Genomic DNA, 22364 nt, shown 5'->3' with positions numbered 1-22364 from the left:
TGGTGGGGGGGAGGGTTGTCACCTGATAAAATTAACAGGCAATGGGGTTTAAAACTAACAAAAGGAAGTACTTCTTCACACAATGCACAATCAACTCGTGGAACTCATTGCTGTGGATGTTGTGAAGGCCAAAAGTATAACTGGATTCAAAAAAGAATTAGATAAGTTCATGGACAATAGGGCTGTCAATGGCTATTAGCCAAGATGGTCAGGGGTGCAACCCCATACTCTGGGTGTCCTTAAGCCTCCAACTGCCAGAAACTGGGGCTAGACAACAGGGGATAGATGGATGACTAGATAATTACCGTTACATTCATCTCCTCAGAAGTATCTGGCATTAGCCACTGTCAGAGACAGGAAACTGGGCTAGTGAAAGGCAGAAGGCACCAGTAGGAGAGGAGGCGTGATGGGGTGGACTAGGCCCAGAGGCCCCCTCATGGAGGCCTCAGGGTCCTGCCACACTCGTCCCAGGTAAGGAGCAGTGGAGAAGTCCTCCAAGCAGGCTAGAGTGAACCCTATAAAAAGGAGCAACAGAGCCAGAGACAGGGCAGTTGCTGCTTGGAGCTGGAGAAGAAAGGACTGCAGGGAGAAGCCCTGGAAAGGACTGGAGGAGAAAGGACTGGAAAAGCAGCAGGGCCACAGACAGCTCAGTGTGGGCAGGGACTGAGGGAGCAAGAGGCTCCTGGCTGGCTGCTAGGACTAACCCAAAGCTAGTTTGCTAGCAGGGACTGAGGAAGCAATGAAGGAGCTCCTGGCTGGCTGTGGGCACTGAGTAGAGACTGAGCCTGGGGAGGGCCGTAGGAAGATAGCGTCTCCAGGGAGGAAGCCCTGGGGATACAGCCCCATACCAGGGCTAGACTGGTTTAAAGATCATAGACACACCCAAACAGAGTGGGTGCTCGCGGGAGGTGGGTGCCGACCCCGTTACAGGAAGGGTTTCTAGTGTGGCCAGCTGGGAGTCCAGGCCCTAACGACTAAACCTTCCTCCTGGCAAAGTGCCCTAACCTGGACTGGAGCTGGCTAGTCAGTGTCCGAGGTGCAGCACACCAGCAGATTCAGCCTTGAAAATGCAGCTAATCTATCTGAGGAAAAATCATCCCAAACACCTCTGCTTCGTGTGGAGAGAGAACTTGGGAAACCGGAGTGGTGAGAGCTGGGGCGAATGATAGCAAGTTAGAAAGGCGCTTGCAGTCAGAGAGATCATAGTCTCTTCGTACAGTCCTGGAGTTACTCATTTTCTCCATTCTGGGCACAACACTCTGAAGAGAAATTGGAAGGTTTTCAGAAAAGAGTAGCAAGTGATTGTAAGCTGCAGGGACTGATTTCCAAGGAAAGTTTGAGAGTCTGTGTGTATAAGTACTGACGAAAGGGAAGGTGGGGGAAATAACTTGCAAATAGGCCACCAAGGAAGGAGGCTAGTTGTTCATTGCAATACACAGAGGTACAGGGATAAAACAAAAACAAACAAAAAAAGGGGGAAAAAAAAAGTTTTCCAAGGGAAGTGGGGGAGGGGGAGTCCCAGCACTTGTTTAAATGTCACTGGATTCACTGCAGGAGAACCCTACCCTGCAGGACAGAGAGTAAGCGGACGACCCAATATGTCTGCTCTAGTTGCAAGAACAAACTAATGGTCCAGCCCAGTATTCTGTCTGACAGTAGCTACTGCCAGATTCTTCAGAGGAAGACATAATCCTCCTGCTTAACGTACTGAACAGAATAACTGGAGACCCTGCACTCCAAGCCAGCAGGAGCTTTCTTCCTGTTTCTTCATTTGGCTCAATTTAGGCACAGAAGCCTGAAGATGAGAGTCCTGATAACATCCTAGTAGATGTTGCTGCTGCTACTTGCCTGAAAGACTGCGTGTGAGCGTGAGGAAGTAGCATTGACATCTGTGGGGTGCTGTGTGCGGTTTCTGTTCCCACTTGCCAGCATCTCCAGGAGCTGCTCTGCTGATTTTGGCTGGAAAGGAACACAGAGAGAAAGATCAATACCGTACAGTGCTTCAAATGGGAGGTCTTTGCAGCTCTCACCCATATGGGGAAGCTATGCCTCCCCCCTCCCAAGGAACTTGTAAGCACATCAACCAATGCACTAGTAGGTGCATACAAATCTTTGTGGGGAAGGTGAGCATAGGGTTGGGAAAAGATGCCACATTAATCTCCCTTGAGACTGAAGCCCTGTTTATCCAAAGAATGGGTACAGCATGGGCAAAAGCAGGGCCACTGGGAGCTGCGGGGAGCGGCGTGGGCCAGGCCACCGCTTGCCTCAGCTCCCATTGGCTGGGAACGGAAAACCACTGGGAGCTGCGAGCGGCCGTACCTGTGGATGCTCAGGTAAACAAAGTGTGTCTCAGCCCACCAGGGGCTTACCCTGAACAAGTCGCGAACCAAGTTTGGGAATCCCTGAGTTACAGGGAATGCCTAGGTGTGGTATCTATATATTAGTTTGCCAAAGGGTGTCATGTAAGGTCTCTGCTGAAAGCCTGTATCCTGCCAGTTCTCACAACCATTGTGAAGTGAATATATGGCTGATCAATATAAAGTTATGTAAATACACTGAACATAATGTTCTTAGGGTCTTTGACGTGGGGCTGGTCACCAGATGAGAAACAAGTTTCTTTCAGGCCAGAGATATTTATCTTTCAGTCTATGTGCAAATTGAGTATTGGGTACTTCACAATGAAAGCTTACTTTCAATCTGAGCAAAATGCTAATCAAGGGATTGCAAAGGCTCTAGGGGAGATTATAGACAGGAAAACACAAGCATCATGGGTTATCCTATTTCCAAGTACAGACAATGGATTTCTGGGACTATAACTGTAGGTATAGAGACCCAATGTCCATCTTTCACCTAGGAAGTAAGCTGATAGTGTGCTTGTTTCGCGAATAGAAGACAACTGCCTGGCTGAAGTACACTAGAAGGATTTTGGGGGAGCTTTTGCTCTGTATAACATAATGTCTTATTTGTTAAGCTTAGGCTCTAGTACATGTGCTATGATTTTATTTTGTATGTATATCTTTGTTTCCAATATTTGTGCTTGCTATCATTTGAATTTCTGTTCTTTATTATTAAGTAAACTTAACATAAGGACGGCTATGCTGTGTTAGACTAATGATCCATCAAGCCCAGTATCCTGCCTTTTGACGGTGTCCAATGCCAAATGCTTCAGAGGGAATAAAGAGAACAGGGCAATTTCAAGTGATCCATTCCCTGTCCAGTCCCAGCTTCTGGCATTTGAAGGTTTAGGAACACCCGGAGCATGGGCTTGCACCCAGACCATCTTGGCTAACAGCCAACCTATTTCTCATGAACTTAATTCTTTTTTAAACCGTTATATTTTTGGCCTTAACATCCACAGCAACTAGTTCTACAGATTGACTGTGGGTTGTGTGAAGTATTTCCTTATGTTTGTTTTAAACCTGCTGCCTTAATTTCATTGGATGACACCTACTTGTTGTGTTATGTAAAGATGTAAAGAACACTTCCCTATTCACTTTCTTCATACCATTCATGATTTTTTGACCTCTATTATATTTCCCCTCCTCTTAGTCATCTATCATCTAAAATGAATGGTCCCAGCCTTTTTAACCTCTCCTCCTATGGAGATTGTTTCATAACCTTAAACATTTTTTGTTACTCATCTCTGTACCTTTTCCAATTCTAATATATTTTTTGAGGTGGGGGCAACCGGACCTGCACCCAGTATTTAAGGTATGGGTGTACCATGGATTTATAAGGTGGCATATTTTCTGCTTTATCATCTATCCCTTTCCTCATGGTTTCTAACATTGTTTTAGCTTTTTTTGACAGCCAATCAACATTTAGCAAGGAATTATCCACAATGATTCCAATATCTCTTTCTTGAGTGGTAATAGCTAATTTAAATCCCATCGTGTTGAATGTATAGTTGGGATTATTTTTTTCCAGTGTGCATTACTTTGCAGTTAAACATTGAATTTAATCTGCCATTTTGTTACCCAGTCATCCAGTTTTGTGAGATCCCTTTGTAACTCCTCACAGTCTGCTTTGGACTTCACTATTGAATACTTTTGTTTTGTCTGTGTACTTTGCCATATCACAGTTCACTTCCTTTCACAATCACTTCTGAATATGTTGAACAGCACTTGTCCCAGTACAGATCCCATTGTTCCCCTCTCCATTGTGAAAACTGACCTACTCCTATTCTTACCCTTTGTCTCCTATCTTTTAAGCAATTATTGATCCATAGAGGACCATCCCTCTTACGTCAGCACTGCTTAGTTTGCTTAAGAGCCTTTGGTGCGGGATTTTGTCAAATGCTTTCTAAAAGTCCACATCACTATATCCACTGGTCCACATGCTTGACGACACACTCAAACAATTCTAGTAGATTGGTGAGGTATTTTTTCCCTTTACACAAGCAGCGTTGACTCTTCCCCAAGTGTTCATCTATGTATCATCATTTTGTTCTTTACTATAGTTTCAACCAATTTTCCTGGTACTGAAGTTAGGCTTACTAGCCTTTAGTTACCAGAATCACTACTGGAGATATTTTTAAAAAATCAGCCTTACATTAGCTACCCTACAGTCATCTGCTACAGAGGCTGATTTAAGTGATAGGTAACATACTACTTTGTCTTTCTGCCATTTCATATTTAAGTTCCTTCAGAACTCTTGGATGAATATTTGCAGCTCTCTAAGTTCTGGTCACTTATCAATTCAATTTGTTCCAAAACCTCCTTCTATTGACACCTCAATTTGGGACAGTTCTTCAGATTAGTCACCTAAACCGAATGGCTTGGATGTGGGGGAGGCCCCCACATCCTCTAGAGTGAAAACCAATGCAAAGAATTCATTTAGCTTCTCCGCAATGGCTTTGTCTTCCTTGAGTGCTTTCTGTAGCAGCTAGATCGTACAGTGGTAGGCTTCCCGTGTACTTAATTTTGTTTTAATCTTAGTTTTGTGGCTTTAGCTCTTCACATTTTTTCTTTGCCTGCCTAATTATACCTTTACACTTGACTTGCCAGATGTTATGCTCCTATTTTCCTCACTAAGATTCCATTTCCAATTTTTAAAGGATGCCTTTTTGCTTGTAACACCTCCTTTACTTGATTAGCCATGGTGATTTTTTTTGGTTCTCTTAGTGGTTTTTGTTGTTGTACTATTATTCAAGGGTATACAGTTAGTTTGAGCCTCTGTGTTTTTAAACAGTCTCCATGCAGTTTGCAGGCACTTCACCCTTGTAACTATTCCTTCTAATTTCCATTTAACTAGCCTCTTCATTTTTCTGTAGTTTCCCTTTTTGAAGTTAAATGTTACTGTTGTGCATTTCTTTGGCATTCTTCTCCCTACGATGTTAAATTTAATTACATTATGGTCACTGTTACTGAGCAGTTCAGCTATATTCACCTTTTGGACCAAATCCTGTGATCCACTTAGGACTAAATTAAGAATTGCCTCTCCCCTTGTGGGTTCCAGACTAGCTGCTCCAAGAAGCAGTCATTTATGGCGTCTTGAAATTTTCTCTGGATCCTACCCTGAGGGGATATACCCAGTCAATCTGAGGATAATTGAAATCCCCCCATTACTAGTAGCAGTATTGAGTTTTCTGCCTTTGTAGCCTCTAATCTACCTGAGCATTTCACAATCACGATCACTAGGTGGCTGGTAGGATATTCCTACTGCTATACTTTTATTCTTCAAGCATGGAATTTCTATCTGTAGCAGAGTCAGGATGAGCTCTACCCTGATATCTGGTGGGGAGTCATGGTGGGATGTGGAAAAGAACGTCAGGGGCTGATCTCATTTGCATAGGTACACCCACTCTGCCTAGATGGTCACTTTGGCTGCTGTAAGAGCCCCAGTTTCTCTGTTATTAGGGCAAGAATAAACTTATTATCATGGTTATGTGAATCAAGGACAGTGGAACTGTACTTGGACCTTTCTTATGATGGAGGGACTCACCATCCACTAAGCAGCACTTGCTAGGCAAAGGTCATGGGTTCCAAAACGCAGTGAATAGAGAGAGGTTGGGGATAGATATTAATACCTGGTGGTATAGGCCCCCTGGTGCGGGCCTTGCATGCTAATTGCACTCTCTCCTCTCTCCACTGTGGAATATCAGAGCTAATTTTAATTTTATTAGGAATCTAGTTACAGGCTGTTGAGCTGAATTCATTTTGGGCCAATGGTGCACCAGTACTGAGGCTCCCCTACTACAAGCTGAAATCACAAAAGAACTAAACTTACTAAGAGCTGAAATCACCGAGTGTTGTGTTAAGTATGGGGGAGCCTGAAGATATATTGCAGAGCAGAGTGGCTTGTGGGATGGCTGGCAGGGCAGGGCAGGGCAGAGCAGAGCAGCTGGTGGAGTGGAGCAGTTTGTGGGATGCCTGGAGCAGCTCATGGGGGTGGCTGGCAGAGCAGAGCAATTTGTGGGATGGCTGGTGGAGCAGAGCAGAGCCCCATGGAGGGGTGGGGCAATTGGCTTTGGACCACGTAAGGTGCCCCTTAACCCCCCCCCCCCATCTATCTCCACCCAGGTTGGGAGGTAAAACTCTGCAGATAAACTTTCGAACAGAGACTTTTGGGGTGTTGGACTTTTGGGTTGCTGGACTCAAGAATCCAAGGGAAAGAACAAGGCCCCATTTGCTTGGGGTGGGTTTTTTTGCTCATGGGTTGTGTTAGGAATCCTGTTGGTGGTGTTTCCCCAACATAATGCCACATTGTTTCTCTCTGTTATTAAAAGGCTTTGCTACACTCAGACTCTGTGTTGCAAGAGGGGAAGTATTGCCTCTTGGAAGCACACAGCAGGAGTGCTATATATTTGTCCCAGGTCACTGGGTGAGGGCTCAAGCCGGTTTTGCATTGTGTTATTGGAATGGAACCCTTAAATACTGAACCCGGCCCTTGCTGCCAACTCTGCCGGGCAGAAGGGGTACATATCCATAGAGATTCTAGGGTACAGGTTGATTTAAGATTTTTACTTTGACTATGCCTTCTGTCAGATATAGCACCACTCCCTCACCAGTATGACCTACTCTTCCATTCCTGTATATTTTGTACCCGGGTATTATCCTGGGCCATTGATCACTCTCATTCCACCAAGTTTCCACACTGCATATTACATTAATATCCTCATTAACGTCAGGCACTCTAATTCCCGCAGCCAAGTGCTGTGTGTAAAGCAGAGCTGTGTCACTAGTAACCTGTGGTATGCAGTTCTTTTGGGAACAGGGATTTGGAAATTCTGTGAGTGCCCAGGAGATCCAGGACTTCTCCAAGGACATATTCTGCGGACTTGGGGGCTGAGGCGTGCCTATCGCTAACATCTAAAGAGCAAGTGGGGCCTGTGGAGGCCTGGAAGGCCGAGCTTGCGTTGCCAGGGGCCGGTGGTGTTGACTAACTGACCCATGCCAGGAACAAACAAGACTTCCTCACACTATGGGTAGGTGGTAGCGAGGTGCCTCACAATCCTGGCTATCCCCAAGAAGCACTGTAGACCCCCAGTCACCCAGCTCTTCAGGAACAGTGGGAAGGGCTCAAGCAATGTAACTTCTCCTCTGTTATTTTCCCTTTATTGAAACCCAATTAGACCTATAGCTGTGCCTAGTCCATGCACTCTTTTGTTGTGGGGAGTCCTTATACATACCTGATGGAAGGAGAGACCCTGTACCACTACCCCTTTCTCTGGGTCCTCCCTGATTGCTAGAGGGCCCTTTGGCTCCAGGAGGTCATGAATCTGCTCATTGTACACCTAGAACAAGGAATCAAGAGTAAACATCCTAAACAGTGACCCTTGGAAGCTAGGTGCAGGAGGCCAGAGGAAGGTCTTTGCATGGAGGGAGCTAGACAGTATAATAGATTACAACAGGAGCAAAGAGAGTGGAGTTCAAACAGATCAGATAAGTTCTTCCTAGGGAGGAAGGGCTGATACCCTGGAAAGGCTTTACACAAATTCCATCAAGGAAGAGTGCTGCAACACCATATATGCAAGCACCTACTCTCAAGGACAGTGTTATGACGGTTACAAGGACTTTATCCCATGCCACTGCCCTTCTAAGAGCCCCTTTCATCCAGGAATCTCAGTGCTTCACAAACACTAAGCCTCACAAACCACACACCCCTTAATCATCCTTGTGAGGCAGAGAAGTATTGCCATATTACCAGAGGCACAGAGAAGTGAATCAGCATATTCAAGTTCACATAAGCAGTTGTGGAGCTAGGGACAAAACCCAGTTGACAGGTCACCTGAGAGTTCAAACTGGGGATTTTAGATAGATTCTGCTCCAACAAGGAAGCTGGGTGTCGACACAATACACTGTGTTGGACTCAGTAATGGCCTAGGGAGAAGGGAATACACAAGTGAAAGTTTCCCTCCCTAATGGATAAAGGCAAGCATAGGAGGGTCATTATACAGTGTCTGTGGTGCAGTGAGAGGATGCCAAAAAGTGGGAAAAATGGAGACAGAACTTCTTTCCCACCCCAGGACCAGCTAGCCTAATCAGTGGCATAGTTGCTGGCACCATTCTGAACCTGAGGGGATAGAGCCATGTAATCCTAACTACTGCCTCCTGACACCTCTTCTTCAAGGTGGTAGCAGATGGAAGGAGGTAGCGTCAGACACCCGGGTACCTCCTGGTAGGAGATGAGCACCTCGCAGCTTTTCTCTTCCTTCCTTGCCTCAATCCTTTTATAAAGCTCCACCATGGTGAGGTACATGATGCCTGGACTCTTCTCAGAGCCCAGCATGGTGTAGGTTTTTCCTGCACCTGTGGCACCATAGGCAAACACTGGAAATAGAAAGACAAGACACTAGAAATTGAAAGGCCAGAAAAGACCACGATAATCTAATCTGTCCTCCTATATATAGAGCAAAGAATTTCACCCAATATTTCCTACAACCCCCTCTGGGATTGAGCCAGGGTCTATTTTTTTTTTAAAATAAGGATGCTCTATCTTGATTTAGATTTCAAGTTACAGAGAATCAGCCCCATCCCTAGATAAATTGTTCCAATGGTTAATTACCCTCATCGTTGGAAATTTGCACCTATTGTCTACTCTGCTTTTATGTAGCTTCAGCTTCCAGCCACTGGATTTCATTATGCTTTTTGTCTGCTAGATTAAAGAGCCGTCTAATATCAGAAATCTGCTCCCCATTTAGATACTTATAGACAAGATCAAGTCATCTCTAACCTCTTCTTTAATAAACTCACAAGATTGAGCTTCCTAAATCTTTCACTATAAAGCAGATTTTCCAGACCTTGACTCAGTCTTGTAGCTCATCTCTGAGCCCTTTGCAATTTTTCAACATCCTTTTAAAAGTGTTGACCTCTGAATAGGACATGGTATTCTAGTCATTTCATAGTCTCTCCCCCATTAATAAGATCCTGTAGAAGTACAAAGTATTGTTAAAGGATCTCAAAAATATTTAGCATAAGAAGGGCATGTAAAGAGAGCCAGTCACAGATCTGTGCTCACAATGCACCTCAAAGGAGCCAGAAATAGAACCTAGGAGTTCTGATGCCCAGTCCCAGACTCTAACCACGAGTCAACTCCCTTCTGTTTTTATTTTGTTATTACTGCACCAGCATGGCTGACTTACAGAAATGCACTAAAGTCTTCATATCAAAGGGGAGCTCCATGTTTGGTGGGGCCAACAGAAGATGGTAGCAAACCAGACAATTGCCTGGGGCTCCACACCAAAGGGGCCTCCGTGAAGCTAAGGTGTTCAGCTTCTGCTTCAGCCTCTGGGTGGTGGGGCTCAGGGCCTCGGGCTTCAGCCCTGCATGGCAGGGCTTAGGCTTTCTGCCCTGAGCCCCAGCGAGTCTAACACTGGCCCTGCTTGGCAGACCCCCGAAATCTGCTCACGGCCCCCCAGAGGGCCATGGACCCCTGGTTGAGAACCGCTGGTCTACAGGAATACAGGACTGACCAGGCCTGATCCTCTATTGAGCCAGTCTGGCCTCGGATCCCATCTCAGGCATCAGCTCAGTTATTAAAGTTTAATTGTGTGGACCAAACAGTGGTAAGGTGGCTCTGTTGGGGGAAATCAAATGAATTAAAAAAAAAAGTGGAAGAGCCTCTTTTACGTGCAGCAGCTTCCTGCAAATTACAGTGCTGGATGTGATAAAAATCCCCGCCCCACACACTGCAAGGAGTTGGCTCAGGCCCTGAGCAATGGCATTTGACTATGTTCACTGCATACTTAACCCTGCAACGTGTTCAGTTAACTCTGTATGATGAAGCCAAATAAAATGCCACACCAAGGCTCCTTACCAGAGCAGTTGTACCCATTCAGCACCCCATCCAGGATCTCCTTAGTTGTGGGCTGGAATACTTCCTCCTGTGTAGCACTCTCACCAAACACTTGGTCAAAGACAAACTTCAGGTCCTTGCCCTTCCGCTTGGGGGCATCATGCCCCCGGAAGCCTGTAAAAACTCCCGATAGACGGGGTTCCTCAGGGTCAAACACCAACATGCTGTCACCGATCACCTGCACCACAGCGTGACGACTCGCTTCCCGCTCCTGTTGATTCTGGGGCCGTACCCGCACCACCACTGCCACATTGCCCTCTTCTGTGGGCAGCACTGACACCATGATTGCAGAGCAGCTTCAGTCAGTACTGAATCCAAAGAGGGAATAAAAGCCACAGTCAGAAGCAGGACACCTAACACCCGTCACTGATCGTTGGATTCACACCTTTTCAATGATCCAAAAATCCAGAGGGGCTGGCAAGACGAATGGATCCGAATTAGCAACCACTTAGGGAACAAACCCTCTTCTCAGGGCAATAGTCCCCTTTATTTAAAAATACGGGACTGCTGTTTGCCATATGTTCTTGGCTATCAACCTATTTGCCTCTCACATGCTACGTAATGCTCTAAATGCCAGATTTACAGTCCAGAGACTAAAGCCTATCTATCTGCAGAAGTACAACATGGGAACCTTGCCTACCCCTACTCCCTCATGCCTCCCGTCACCACCACCAGTGCTTAATCTCCTCTGGGGGGAGTTCAGTCCTTTGTCTTTCTGCTGTAACTATTGATAAAAAGGCAGTTAGCGCTGCCAACTGCAATGACATTTTGTTTATAGGGTGACCTGTCCAAACATTGGATTGACATCTGCCCAGTTCATTTCATATAAGAACAGCCATACTGGTCAGATCGCTGGTCCATCTAGGCTAGTATCCTGTCTTCCAACAGTGGCTGGTGCCAGATGCTTCAGAGGAAATGAACAGTGATCCATCCTGTTGTCCAGTCCCAGCTTCTGGCAGTCAATAGCCATTGATGGACCTATCCTCCATGAACTTATCTACATCTTTTTTGGATCCAGTTATACTTTTGGCCTTCACAACATCCACAGCAATGAGTTCCACAGGTTAACCGTGCATTGTATTGAAAAAGTGCTTCCTTTTATTTGTTTTAAACCTGCTGCTTATTAGTTTTATCAGGAAAACTCTGTTGGGTTATGTGAAAGGGTAAATATTAGGGTTGTTAAGCAACTAAAAAAGTTAATTGCGATTAAGTGTGCTGTTAAACAATAATAATACCATTTATTAAAATATTTTTGGATGCTTTCTTCATTTTCAAATATATTGATTTCAATTACAACACAGTATACAAAGTGTACAGAGCTCACTTTATATTACTACAAATATTTGCACTGTAAAAAAACGAAACAGTATTTTTCAATTCACCTAAGTACTGTAGTGCAATCTTTTTATCATGAAAGTTCAATTCACAACTTTAGAATTATGCACAAAAAATCCTGCATTCAAAACCAAAACAGTGTAAAGCTTTAGCACCTACAAGTCCAATCAGACCCATTTCTTGTTCAGCCAGTCACTCAGACAAACAAGTTTGTTTACATTTGCAGAAGATAATGCTGCCCGCTTCTTGTTTACAATGTCATCTGAAAGTGAGAAAAAGGCGTTCACATGGCACTGTTGTAGCTGGTGTCGCAAGATATTTACATGCCAGATGCACTGAAGATTCATATATCTCTTGATGCTTCAACCACCATTCCGGAGGACATGCGTCCATGCTGATGGCAGGTTCTGCTCAATAGTGAACTAAAGCAGTGTGGACAACGCATGTTCATTTTCATCATCGTGGACTTGTAGGCTCTAAAGTTTTACATTGTTTTTTTGGTTGGGTAACTGCACTCAAAAACAAAACAAACAAAAAAACCCTACATTTATAAGTTGCACTTTCATGATAAAGATATTGCACTCTAGTACGTGTATGAGGTGAATTGAAAAATACTATCTTATCATTTTTACAGAGCAAATATTTGTAATAAAAAAATAAAGTGAGCACTGTACACTTTGTATTCTGTGTTGTAATTGAAATAGATACATTTGAAAATGTAAAAAAAATCCAAAAATTTAAATTTCAATTGGTATTCTATTGTTTAACAGTGCGATTAATTTTTGTAATCGTGATTAATTTTTTTGAGTTAATCGTGAGTTAACTGTGATGAATTGACAGCCCCAGTAAATATTCTCCATACCATTCATGATTTTATAGATCTTCCTCTTAGAAAAGACATTAAGGACATGATAAACAGTCCCAGTCTTTTTAACCTCTCATCTTATGGAATCTCATCCATACCCCTAAGTCATTTTTGTTGCCCTTCTCTGAACTTTTGCAATTCTAATCTCTCTCTTTTAAGATGGAGTGACCAGAACCGTATGCAATATTCCATGTGTGGGCATACCGTGGATTTATACAGTGGTACTATGATATCTTCTGTTTTAGCATATCTCTTTCCAAAGGTTAGATAGCCACCAGATGATAGCTATGTGCTGGTCTCTGCCAACGGGAGATAGATTCAAACTAAACCTAGACCAGGGGTGGGCAAACTATGGCCCGCGGGCCGCATCCAGTCCACCAGCCGTTTTAATCCGGCCCTCAAGCTACTGTTGGGGAGTGGGGTCTGGGCTTGCCCCGCTTTTGTGCTCCAGCCATGAAGCAGGGTTGGGGGCCGCTCCGCGCAGCTCCCGGAAGCAGCGGCATGTCCACAGTCGGGCTCCAATGCATAGGGACAGCCAGGGGTCTCTGCTCTGCATGCTGCCCCCCCCCCCCAAGTGCCACACCCACAGCTCCAATTGGCCAGGAGCCACAGCCAATGGGAGCTGCAGGGGCAGCACCTGCAGATGGGGCAGCAAGCAGCAGAGCTGCCTAGCTACACTAGAGCTGGGACATGCCACTGCTTCTGGGAGCTGCTTGAGGTAAGCGCCGCCTGGAGCCTGCACCCCTGAGCCTCCCCCCGCCCGGATCCCCTGCCCACCCTCCAAACCCCTCAGGCCCAGCCCAGAGCACCCTCCTACACCCCAAACCCCTCATCCCCAGCCCCACTCCACCCTCCCTGCCTGCCTGCCCCAATCCAGAGCCCCTCTCACGCCCTGAACTCCTCATTTCTGGCCGCACCCCCAGCCAGAGCCCTCACCCCCTCCCACACCTCAACCTCAAACTCCTGAGCCTGCCCTACAATTTCCATACCCAGATGTGGCCCTCAAGCCCAAAAGTTTGCCCACCCCGATCTAGAGGTTAAAGGTCATATATCCTCTTCTTATATTTATTAGTGCAAGGACGCCAGAAAAGGGGGTCATGAAAGATCCCTTCTGCTCCCTATTAGCTTCTCCACAGACACCGTGCAGATCAGCAAAGCCCTTTGTTTGTTTTGGAAAGGGATGGCCCGATCGTCAGAGTTGCCCCACACCCGCAGATCCTACTAATTTCTGTGGATACTTGGGGCAGGGAGAACCAGACACACCCTAGTTTACCCTGAACGTAGCCACTCCCGTAGCGCTGTGAGCACCAGGCGGCGCGTCCTCAGCTCCTAAAGGAGAAATTGAGAAGAAGACAGTGATGAACTTGGAATGAGCTTGCAAATAATCAGCCCCCCGCCCCGCCCCGCCCCGCCGCTGGGCCTGTCTCCGGCTCCGGGCGCGCTGGGCAAAGCGGACCCCGGCCCAGGAGCGACCCTCGGGGGGGGCCGGCCCGAGAGCGGAGGGGCCGCGGCTCTTACCGTGCAACGGGGCCCGCGCGACCAGCCACTTCCGCCTGCCGCCTTTCAAATCGCCCGGCAACGCCCGGCCGCTCTCCCCATTGGTGGCCAGCCTCCTTCTGATTGGCTCTGCGCCGCCAGGGGGCGGAGCCCGCTCCCTTCACACACCCAATAGGAGGGTCCTCAGACGGAGGGGGCCGCAGGGCACACCGGGAGTTGTAGTTCTTTGACAGGTTTCAGAGTAGCAGCCGTGTTAGTCTGCATTCGCACAAAGAACAGGAGGACTTGTGGCACCTTAGAGACTCACACATTTATTAGAGCAGAAGCTTTCGTGAGCTACAGCTCACTTCAGATGATCGGATGCATCCGATGAAGTGAGCTGTAGCTCACGAAAGCTTCTGCTCTAATAAATTTGTTAGTCTCTAAGGTGCCACAAGTCCTCCTTTTCTTTTTGTAGTTCTTTGAGGAAGGGTCCCGCGGACATACTGCGGCACTGGGCCCTTGGGGATGGGGGCAGGGGGTCCCGCTCCAGGGGTGCACCGCGCGTGGGCTGGAGGTCACTGGTCAGGCCCCCTCAGCAGGGCGGATGGGTCCCATTGCCAGCTCAGCCACGGCCGCTACGCAGAGATGGTGGGCACAGCCCTTGCCCTCTGGGGGCCTCAGTTTCCCCACCCGCCGCATGGTAGCGCTGAGCCCAGACGCCCAGTCCCGCAGTGGGGATTGAGGCTAGTAAAGCAGTTGAGATCCCCCCCTGGGAAGGGGCTACCCATGCAAATGGATGGTGCTATGGAGTGGGGTGCGGTCAGCATGGGGGATCTGCAGGGTTGGACACACAGGGCTGCCCCTAAGCACCAGCAACGCCAATAACTGCTTGGGCCCCTGTGATTCACTATATATTACTGGGTTTTATTTTCTTCAGTGCCCGCTGTCGAACTGCTAATATACACCCAGGCTGGGATTGTCAAACCCTCCTATTTGGATACCTGCTTCTGATTAAAAATCAATGGAAATTTCCCTTTGGAGGCTTTGAAAATCCCAGCTCCACAATATACAACTCTAGGTCACATGAAAGGGCCAAGGATTTAACATCCCTTAAGAAAGCTGTGGAAATATCCTTTGGGATTGTCACTTATTTTGATAGTTCAAGGGTTGGACTGGACTACCAGCCCTTCCATGGAGGGAGGGCCAGGCAGTTTGTGGGGAGCTGGTGAGGCCTTGTGGGAAGCTGAAACAGAAATGAAGTGGGGGTGAACATGCAGCACAATAAAGCAAACACTGTACATTGGGGTCATAAGGTGGTTCTGCTGTGAAGGTTCACCAGGCCCACCAAAACCAAACAGCCAAATTAATCCCTGGAGTAAGCAAATGCAACCACAGTGAAGTCAATGGCTCTGCTTCAGAGCCAGAGGGATTAGAAATACATGATAGGTTTGACAGGGGCACTTTCTGCTCTGTATAACCCTTCAGCTGGGGTGGTATTATTTGCAGTAATAATGGCCTGGTTCTAATAATATTTTAAGATTCCACTTAACATAGTGAAAGTAAATGGCTCAAATCCCAGCCCCAGCTAAAACTTTGTCCATGTTTCATGTTTTACAAATTAAAAACGTAAACCTCCCTATTACCTTTCTCCACACCCAGAGCCTGAAATACCCAGGCACATAACCCCTTGTCATTTGGAGTAGCTTTAATACACCCAAGGCAATCAGAGCAACACATTCTAAGAGAAGACTCACCAAAAAGATCCTACTTAAAAGTTCAAAAAGACCCACCAATTCCTTACTGAGCTTGACCTTCCAGTCTGGGCCCACAGCTGTCTAGATTCGGGTGCTCCACTTTCCCCATTGGACAACTTGCAGATGTTTTCCTATTCCCTTCCCCTGCCAGGTATCTGCCATAAGTATATCAGAGTTTGGGAGTGTGGAATTCCAGAGTGTTCACATTTGGTACATTATACAGCTCCTGAGGTATATGGGAAATTATACCTGCCAGCAAGTACAAAGGGTTTCAGTCTTCCCCATTTACCCAGAGAGCAGAACATGCAAATTAGCCCATGACATAGAATAGAATCATAGAATATCAGGGTTGGAAGAGACCGCAGGAGGGCATCATCTAGTCTAACTCCTTGCTCAAAGCAGGACCAATCCCCAATTTTTGCCCCAGATCCCTCAAGGATTGAACTCACAACCCTGGGTTTAGCAGGCCAATGCTCAAACCACTGAGCTATCCCTCCCCCCATTGTGGCCCACTCCCTCCATTCTCCCACTTCACCTGTCGGCCTTGAGCTCCGGTCTTCCAGAAAGCACCTGCCCCGCCATGCACAAGAAAGAAGCATTTCTTAGGGTTCCATGCTGCCCCCTGGGGGACAATGTGTAGTACAACTGCAAAATGTTTCCCCCTCAGGATACCTCAGCTCCTGCTCTGGTGGACTCATGATTGGAGCTGGTGAATAACCGATACGGCACTTTGGCCACCACATGGAAACACCTAGGAAAATACTTGGTTCAGTTCTGAAAATGTTTGAAAAGCAACAAAATTCTGTTCCAGGCCAGCAACCATGCATTCCTTTGTGATCTTTAGCCAGGGACTAGCACACTCATGTGGGAAGTGGGAGACCCAGGTTTGAGTTCCTCTTCCAGAGCAGGGATTTGAACTCAGATAATCCCTCTGCCAACCCACCAGGGTGCGGGCTAGGCTGGAGCAAAGAGCTCTCAAGCTCTCCTGTTGAACCTGGTCCACTTTAAATAACCACATACAAATTCAATGGGCCAAAAAGAGAGAAACAGCATATCTATAGCCTGGTGATGAAGACACTCACCTGCCAAGTAGGAGACGGGATTCAAATCTTTCCTCTGAATCAGGTGGAGAGAAAATGTGAATTCATATCTCCTATCACCCACCTGTCTGTCTGAAGCACCAGGGTCCAGTGTTGTTCTCATTCACACACTGACCCAAGGACTATTTAGTATTTATACAAAGTAGAACAGCTTCAACAGGAGGAATTGAGAGTCATCTCCCCTAACAGGTTTCAGAGTAGCAGCCGTGTTAGGCTGTATTCACAAAAAAGAAAAGGAGTACTTGTGGCACCTTAGAGACTAACAAATTTATTTGAGCATAAGCTTTCATGAGCTCATGAAAGCTTATGCTCAAATAAATTTGTTAGTCTCTAAGGTGCCACAAGTACTCCTTTTCTCTCCCCTAACATAGCCTATATCCATTGGTCTGGCTGCTCACCTGGGGGTGGGGGGTAGCCTCTGACATCAAGTCCCTGCTCCAGTGTGGATTGAAATCGGGGACTTTTATGTTCTGGGCAAGCAGCCTAGCCTCTGGTCTGAGGCTATAAAAGGGGTAGGGGGGTAGGGACACTCCTACTGTTCTCAAACTGGCCTTGACAAATATTTTCCCAGCCAAACCCAAGCTGATCACATTTGCAAATTGTTTCAGGTTGACCAAAGCTGCAGTTTTAAGTGAATAAATTATTTGTCTGAAAAATTTTGCCCAGCTCTACTCATGATCATGGTCCACAGGTTCTAGGTGGTGGAGACCATCAAGCGCAATGGGAATACTGGCTCTCTACCAGAGACTTTAGCCCCCTCCAGCCAGTACTATTACAGCTGGAGACTCCTCTGCGGAGGGCAGGGGATACAGATGGAGAAGTGTCTTTTTGGCAACATCTGTAGCCTAGGCTAGCACTGCTTTTAACATGCTCCAGCTGTGTGTGCCTCTCTCATTATCACCTCCCGGGGAGAAGTAAAGGTTTGATTCCTGCCAGTGAGATTAGAACAGCTCACACCTCAGATTCCAGAGTTTCAAAATATTCCTTCTCATTGCCAGGGGAAAGAACCCTGCAAAGGCAGCTGTGGCTCCACAGCCAGAAGAGCGAAGGATAAATTCAGAGTGGAAGGAAGGGGAAGTACCAAGTTCTGAGAGATCTGTTTGTGGAATGGCTTGTGCCGTAGCAGAGCTGTGTGTGAATCAGGCTTTGTGGTTTGAAAATGGCCTCTTAATTTTTGGGTCTCTTAATTTTTGAGTGCCCAGCTTGAGACTTCGTACTTGGCACAGGAATGGACAGGGCAAAGGGCCATCTCCGGACCTCCCCTATTCTGGAGCCAGCTGTCAGGATGAGTGAGAGCAGCCTCAGAGGTGCTTGACCTACGCTCAGAGGCCTGTGGCTTTAAGGTTCCATTTCAGCAGCTGAGAGTAGCCGGAGTGCAGCTCCGGGGCCATGGCCCTGTGCCAGGGACCCTGGTGGGAAGTGGCATAGAGCCACTGTGTCGGCTTAAGTCATGTGGGGAGCCAGATCCACTGGCTTTGTGGCCAGGCTGTAACATAGGGTATGTCTACCCTGACACCCGCCACTGGCCCAGGCCGTCTGACTTGGGGTTGTGGGGCTCGGGCTAAGGGGCTGTTTCACTGTGTGTAGACGGTTGGACCTGGACTGGAGCCTGGGCTCCGGGACCCTGCAAGGGAGAAGGGCCCAGTGGCTGTGTGAGTCCAGCTCCAGGTAATGATCTGATCCTTTGCATTCCCCTACTGCTTTTATTCTGAAGAGGTGTCATTGCTGCAAAGCCTTGGACTAAGAACTCCTCTCATCTGCCTTATGAACTAGGGCTGTATGATCACCTTTGGTTTACGAATGGGGCACAGAGAGGGGTTATGACTTGGCCACAATGTCAGACTCAGGAATAGAACCCAGGAGTCCTGACCTCTAGGCCCCTGCTCGGTCACATACAGCAAGCTAAACTGGGGTTAGTTTGGCCGTCACCTGAAGTTCAGTGTGCATAGTACTGGCTTCTCTGAGCAACTTGTTTGGTGAGGAGGCTGGTAGCCTGGCACTTGGTGGCGTGTTTGCATGGCAGTGTCTGGGACCGGGGGTAACAGAACAGAACACAAGGGGAGCGAATGATCGAATGAAGCAGAAAACAGATATGCAAGCACTGCTTGCTCCAGGCAGCAGCGTCTCACTGGGGCTATATCCCTCCGAGCTAGTCACCAGCCCTCCATGTGACAAGCAGCACTGTGTGTGCCAGCTTCCCCGCCTCCATGGCTGATTCTGTGCTCGGGGGGTCAGGAAATCAACTCCCAAGCTCAGGGGGGAAATGAACCCACATCCCCTAGTACTGCCACATGCACCCATTTCTAAGGGTGTCTGGGGCCCATTTGGGGAATTAAATTCAGCTGAATACAGAATTTCTCATCATTTTGATGTCCTACTCTGTTGTGGTGTGCTGCAAACTGGCTAGTGTGTTCCACCCCAGAAATGGCTGTACTGCAGTGGAAAGGAGTGTCTACCATCTGAAAAGTGCTTCTGGATCATTTGGAATAAAAGGCACTAGGGAAATGGTGCAAGGGCTGAGGAGGGGTTGTTCCTGGAGGGGTCAGGGGGTTGTAGACCGGCTCCAAAGCCAACTCCAGCACTAAGATTTGGATTCATTGGTTCAGGAACCTCACAAAGAGCTGCTAGGTCTGAGGATACTGTCATGTGGGGCCTGGGTCCAGAGTGAGGGAGGTACAGAGATGTCTTACCACTGGAGCTGGTCAGAAATTTTCCCACAGAAACTTGCCTGGACCCTGGTGGGTTGCAGAGGATCCTGGTGCTTCTGAGGTCAGCAGCTCAGGGACAGACCAGCCATGCCTGGGTGTCCAGGCTCCCAGGAACTCCACGGTCCCAGCTCCACGGCAGGGATCCTGGAGACCCTGGGAGCCCTGACTCAAATGGAGGCTGGCTCCTCGATCTGCAGCAGGGAGCCCGGAGACCCACACCTGTGGAGCCGGTAGCCTGGCGGCTCTGGGGTGGGGTCCAAGGCTCTGTAGCTTTGGGGCAGGGGGCCTTCCAGACTCCAGACTAGCCTGTTGGCCGCTTGGCAGGGCTGCCCTAGAGCCGCAGACCCAGGGAGCTGCTCAGATGCTGAGTGAAACTGACATGCTGGCAGCAGTGCTGGGGAGCTAATTTCCTTTTAGAAACACACAGCGGCAACGATTCCGAAACAAACATCTGGGGGGATTTCCCGATTTAGGAAGAAAAAAAGAACGTTTTCATTTCAGTTCACATTAAACCGTATTTTTTAAAACTTTTGCTTAGGTCTCCATACTATGATGGAGTAACCGCGGCCTGCCTCCACCACGACCTCCGTAACCGCGGCCTGCCTCCACCAAGGACTCCGTAACAACTGCCTGCCTCCTCCACGGCCTCTATAACCTCTCCCTGCCTCCACCACGGCCTCCGTAACAACCGCCTGCCTCCACCATGGACTCCGTAAAAACTGCCTGCCTCCAGCACGGCCTCCATAACAACCGCCTGCCTCCACCACAGCCTATGTAACAACCGACTGCCTCCAACATGGCCTCTGTAACCTCTACCTGCCTCCACCAAGGACTCCGTAACAACAGCCTGCCTCCTCCACGGCCTCTATAACCTCTGCCTGCCTCCACCACGGCCTCCGTTACAACCGACTGCCTCCACCACAGCCTCCGTAACCATTGCCTGCCTCCAACACGACATCTGTAACCGCTGCCTGCCTCCACCAGAGCCTCCGTAACCATTGCTTGCCTCCACCACGGCCTCTGTAACCTCTACCTGCCTCTACCACAGCCTCCGTAGCCTCTGTCTGCCTCCACCACGGCCTCCATAACCGCTGCCTGCTTCCAACACGGCCTCTGTAACCTCTACCTGCCTCCACCAAGACCTCTGTAACCACTGCCTTCCTCCACCACGGCGTCTGTAACCTCTGCCTGCCTCCACCGTGACCTAGGTAACCGCTACCTGTCTCCACCACGGCCTCCGTAACAACCGCCTGCCTCCACCACGGCCTCCGTAACCTCTGTCTGCCTCCAACATGGTCTCTGTAACATTTGTCTGCCTCCACCACAGTCTCCATAACCTTTGCCTGCCACCGCCACGGCCTTCGTAATTGCTCCCTGCCTCCACCACGGCCTCTGCAAACTCTGCCTGCCTCCACCACGGTCTCCATAACCGCTGCCTGCCTCTATCACGGCCTCCGTACCCGCTGCCTGCCTCCACCACGGTCTCTGAAACCTCTGACTACCACCATCACGGCCTCCGTAATCTCTGCCTGTCTCCACCACGACCTCCGTACTGCTACCTGCCTCCACCATGGCCTCTGTAACAGCCACCTGCCTCCACCACGGCCTCCGTAACCTCTGCCTGCCTCCACCATGGCCTCCGTAAACTCTTCCTGCCACCACCATGGCCTCCGTAACCTCTGCCTGCCACCACCATGGCATCCATAACAGCTGTTTGCCTCCACCACGGCCTCCATAACCTCCGCCTGCCACCACCACAGCCTCCGTAACCGCCACCTGCCTCCACAACGGCCTATGTAACAACTGCTGACCTCCACCACGGTCTCCGTAACCTCTGCCTGCCACCACCACGGCCTCTGTAACAACCGCGTGCCTACACCACAGTCTCCATATTCGCTGCCTGCCTCCACCACGGCCTGCGTAACAATGGCCTGCCTCCCCTACGGCCTCCGTAACCTCTGCCTGCCTCCACCGCGGCCTCTGTAATGGCTACCTGCTTCAACCATGGCATCTGTGTCTCCTGCTTGCCTCCACCACGACCACCGTAACTGCTCCCAGCCACCACCACGGCATCTGTAACCGCTGTCTGCCTCCACAACGGTCTGTGTAACCTCCGCCTGCCACCACCACGGCCTCCGTAACTGCTCTCTGCCTCCACCACGGCCTCCGTAACCTCTGACTGCCACCACCGCGGCCTCCGTAACCACTGCCTGTCTCCACCATGGCCTCCCTAACAGCCGCCTGCCTCCAGCACAGCCTCTGTAACCGCTGCCTGCCGCCACCACGGCCTCCGTAACCACTACCAGCCTCTACCACTGTCTCGGTAGTCTCTGCCTGCTTCTACGACGACCTCCCTAAACGCTGCCTGCCTCCACCATTGCCTCCGTAACAATGGCCTAGCTCCACCACGGCCTCCGTAATGGCTACCTGCCTCAACCATGGCCTCCGTGTCTCCTGTTTGCCTCCACCATGACCACCGAAACCTCTGTCTGCCTCCGCCACGGTCTCCGTAATCTCTGCATGCCTCCATGACGGCCTCCGTAACCTTTCCCTGCCACGACCACGGCCTCCATAACAACCACCGGTATCCCCCAGGCCTCTGTAACCGCTGCCTGCCTCCACCACGGCCTCCATAACAATGGGCTGCCTCCACCACGGCCTCCCTAACGGCCGCCTGCCTCCACCATGGGCTCCGTAAAAACCGCCTGCCTCCTCCACGGCCTCCGTAACCTCTGCCTGCCACCAGAATGGCCTCCGTAACTGCTCCCTGCCTCCACCACGGCCTCTGTAAGCTCTGACTGCCACCACCACGGCCTCCGTAAGCACT

General features: G+C 48.9%; 1 protein-coding gene across 3 annotated transcripts in view; it reads right to left on the bottom strand.

Moving 5' to 3' along the window:
* The window catches only part of KIF18B (kinesin family member 18B), a 32367-nt gene extending 18290 nt beyond the window's left edge, over positions 1-14077 (bottom strand). Inside the window, exons 1-6 of one of the 3 annotated variants that reach the window (XM_038385528.1) lie at positions 14015-14049; positions 13770-13825; positions 10258-10604; positions 8614-8771; positions 7631-7735; positions 1849-1959 (exon numbers count right to left, since the gene is read on the bottom strand). In XM_038385528.1, the coding sequence (XP_038241456.1) occupies positions 1849-1959; positions 7631-7735; positions 8614-8771; positions 10258-10579 (696 nt within the window). In that variant the 5' untranslated portion in view covers positions 10580-10604; positions 13770-13825; positions 14015-14049. Of the gene's footprint in view, positions 1-1848; positions 1960-7630; positions 7736-8613; positions 8772-10257; positions 10608-13769; positions 13826-14014 lie in introns of those variants that run through there. The other 2 variants (XM_043503449.1, XM_043503448.1) reach the window with 2 other exon arrangements.
* Between the last annotated feature and the right edge of the window lie 8287 nt (positions 14078-22364).

Source organism: Dermochelys coriacea, chromosome 27, assembly GCF_009764565.3.
Source record: "Dermochelys coriacea isolate rDerCor1 chromosome 27, rDerCor1.pri.v4, whole genome shotgun sequence".
NCBI lineage: Eukaryota > Metazoa > Chordata > Testudines > Dermochelyidae > Dermochelys > Dermochelys coriacea.
Note: the sequence above shows the minus strand (reverse complement) of the source record. Positions and strands in the feature narration are given on the sequence as shown.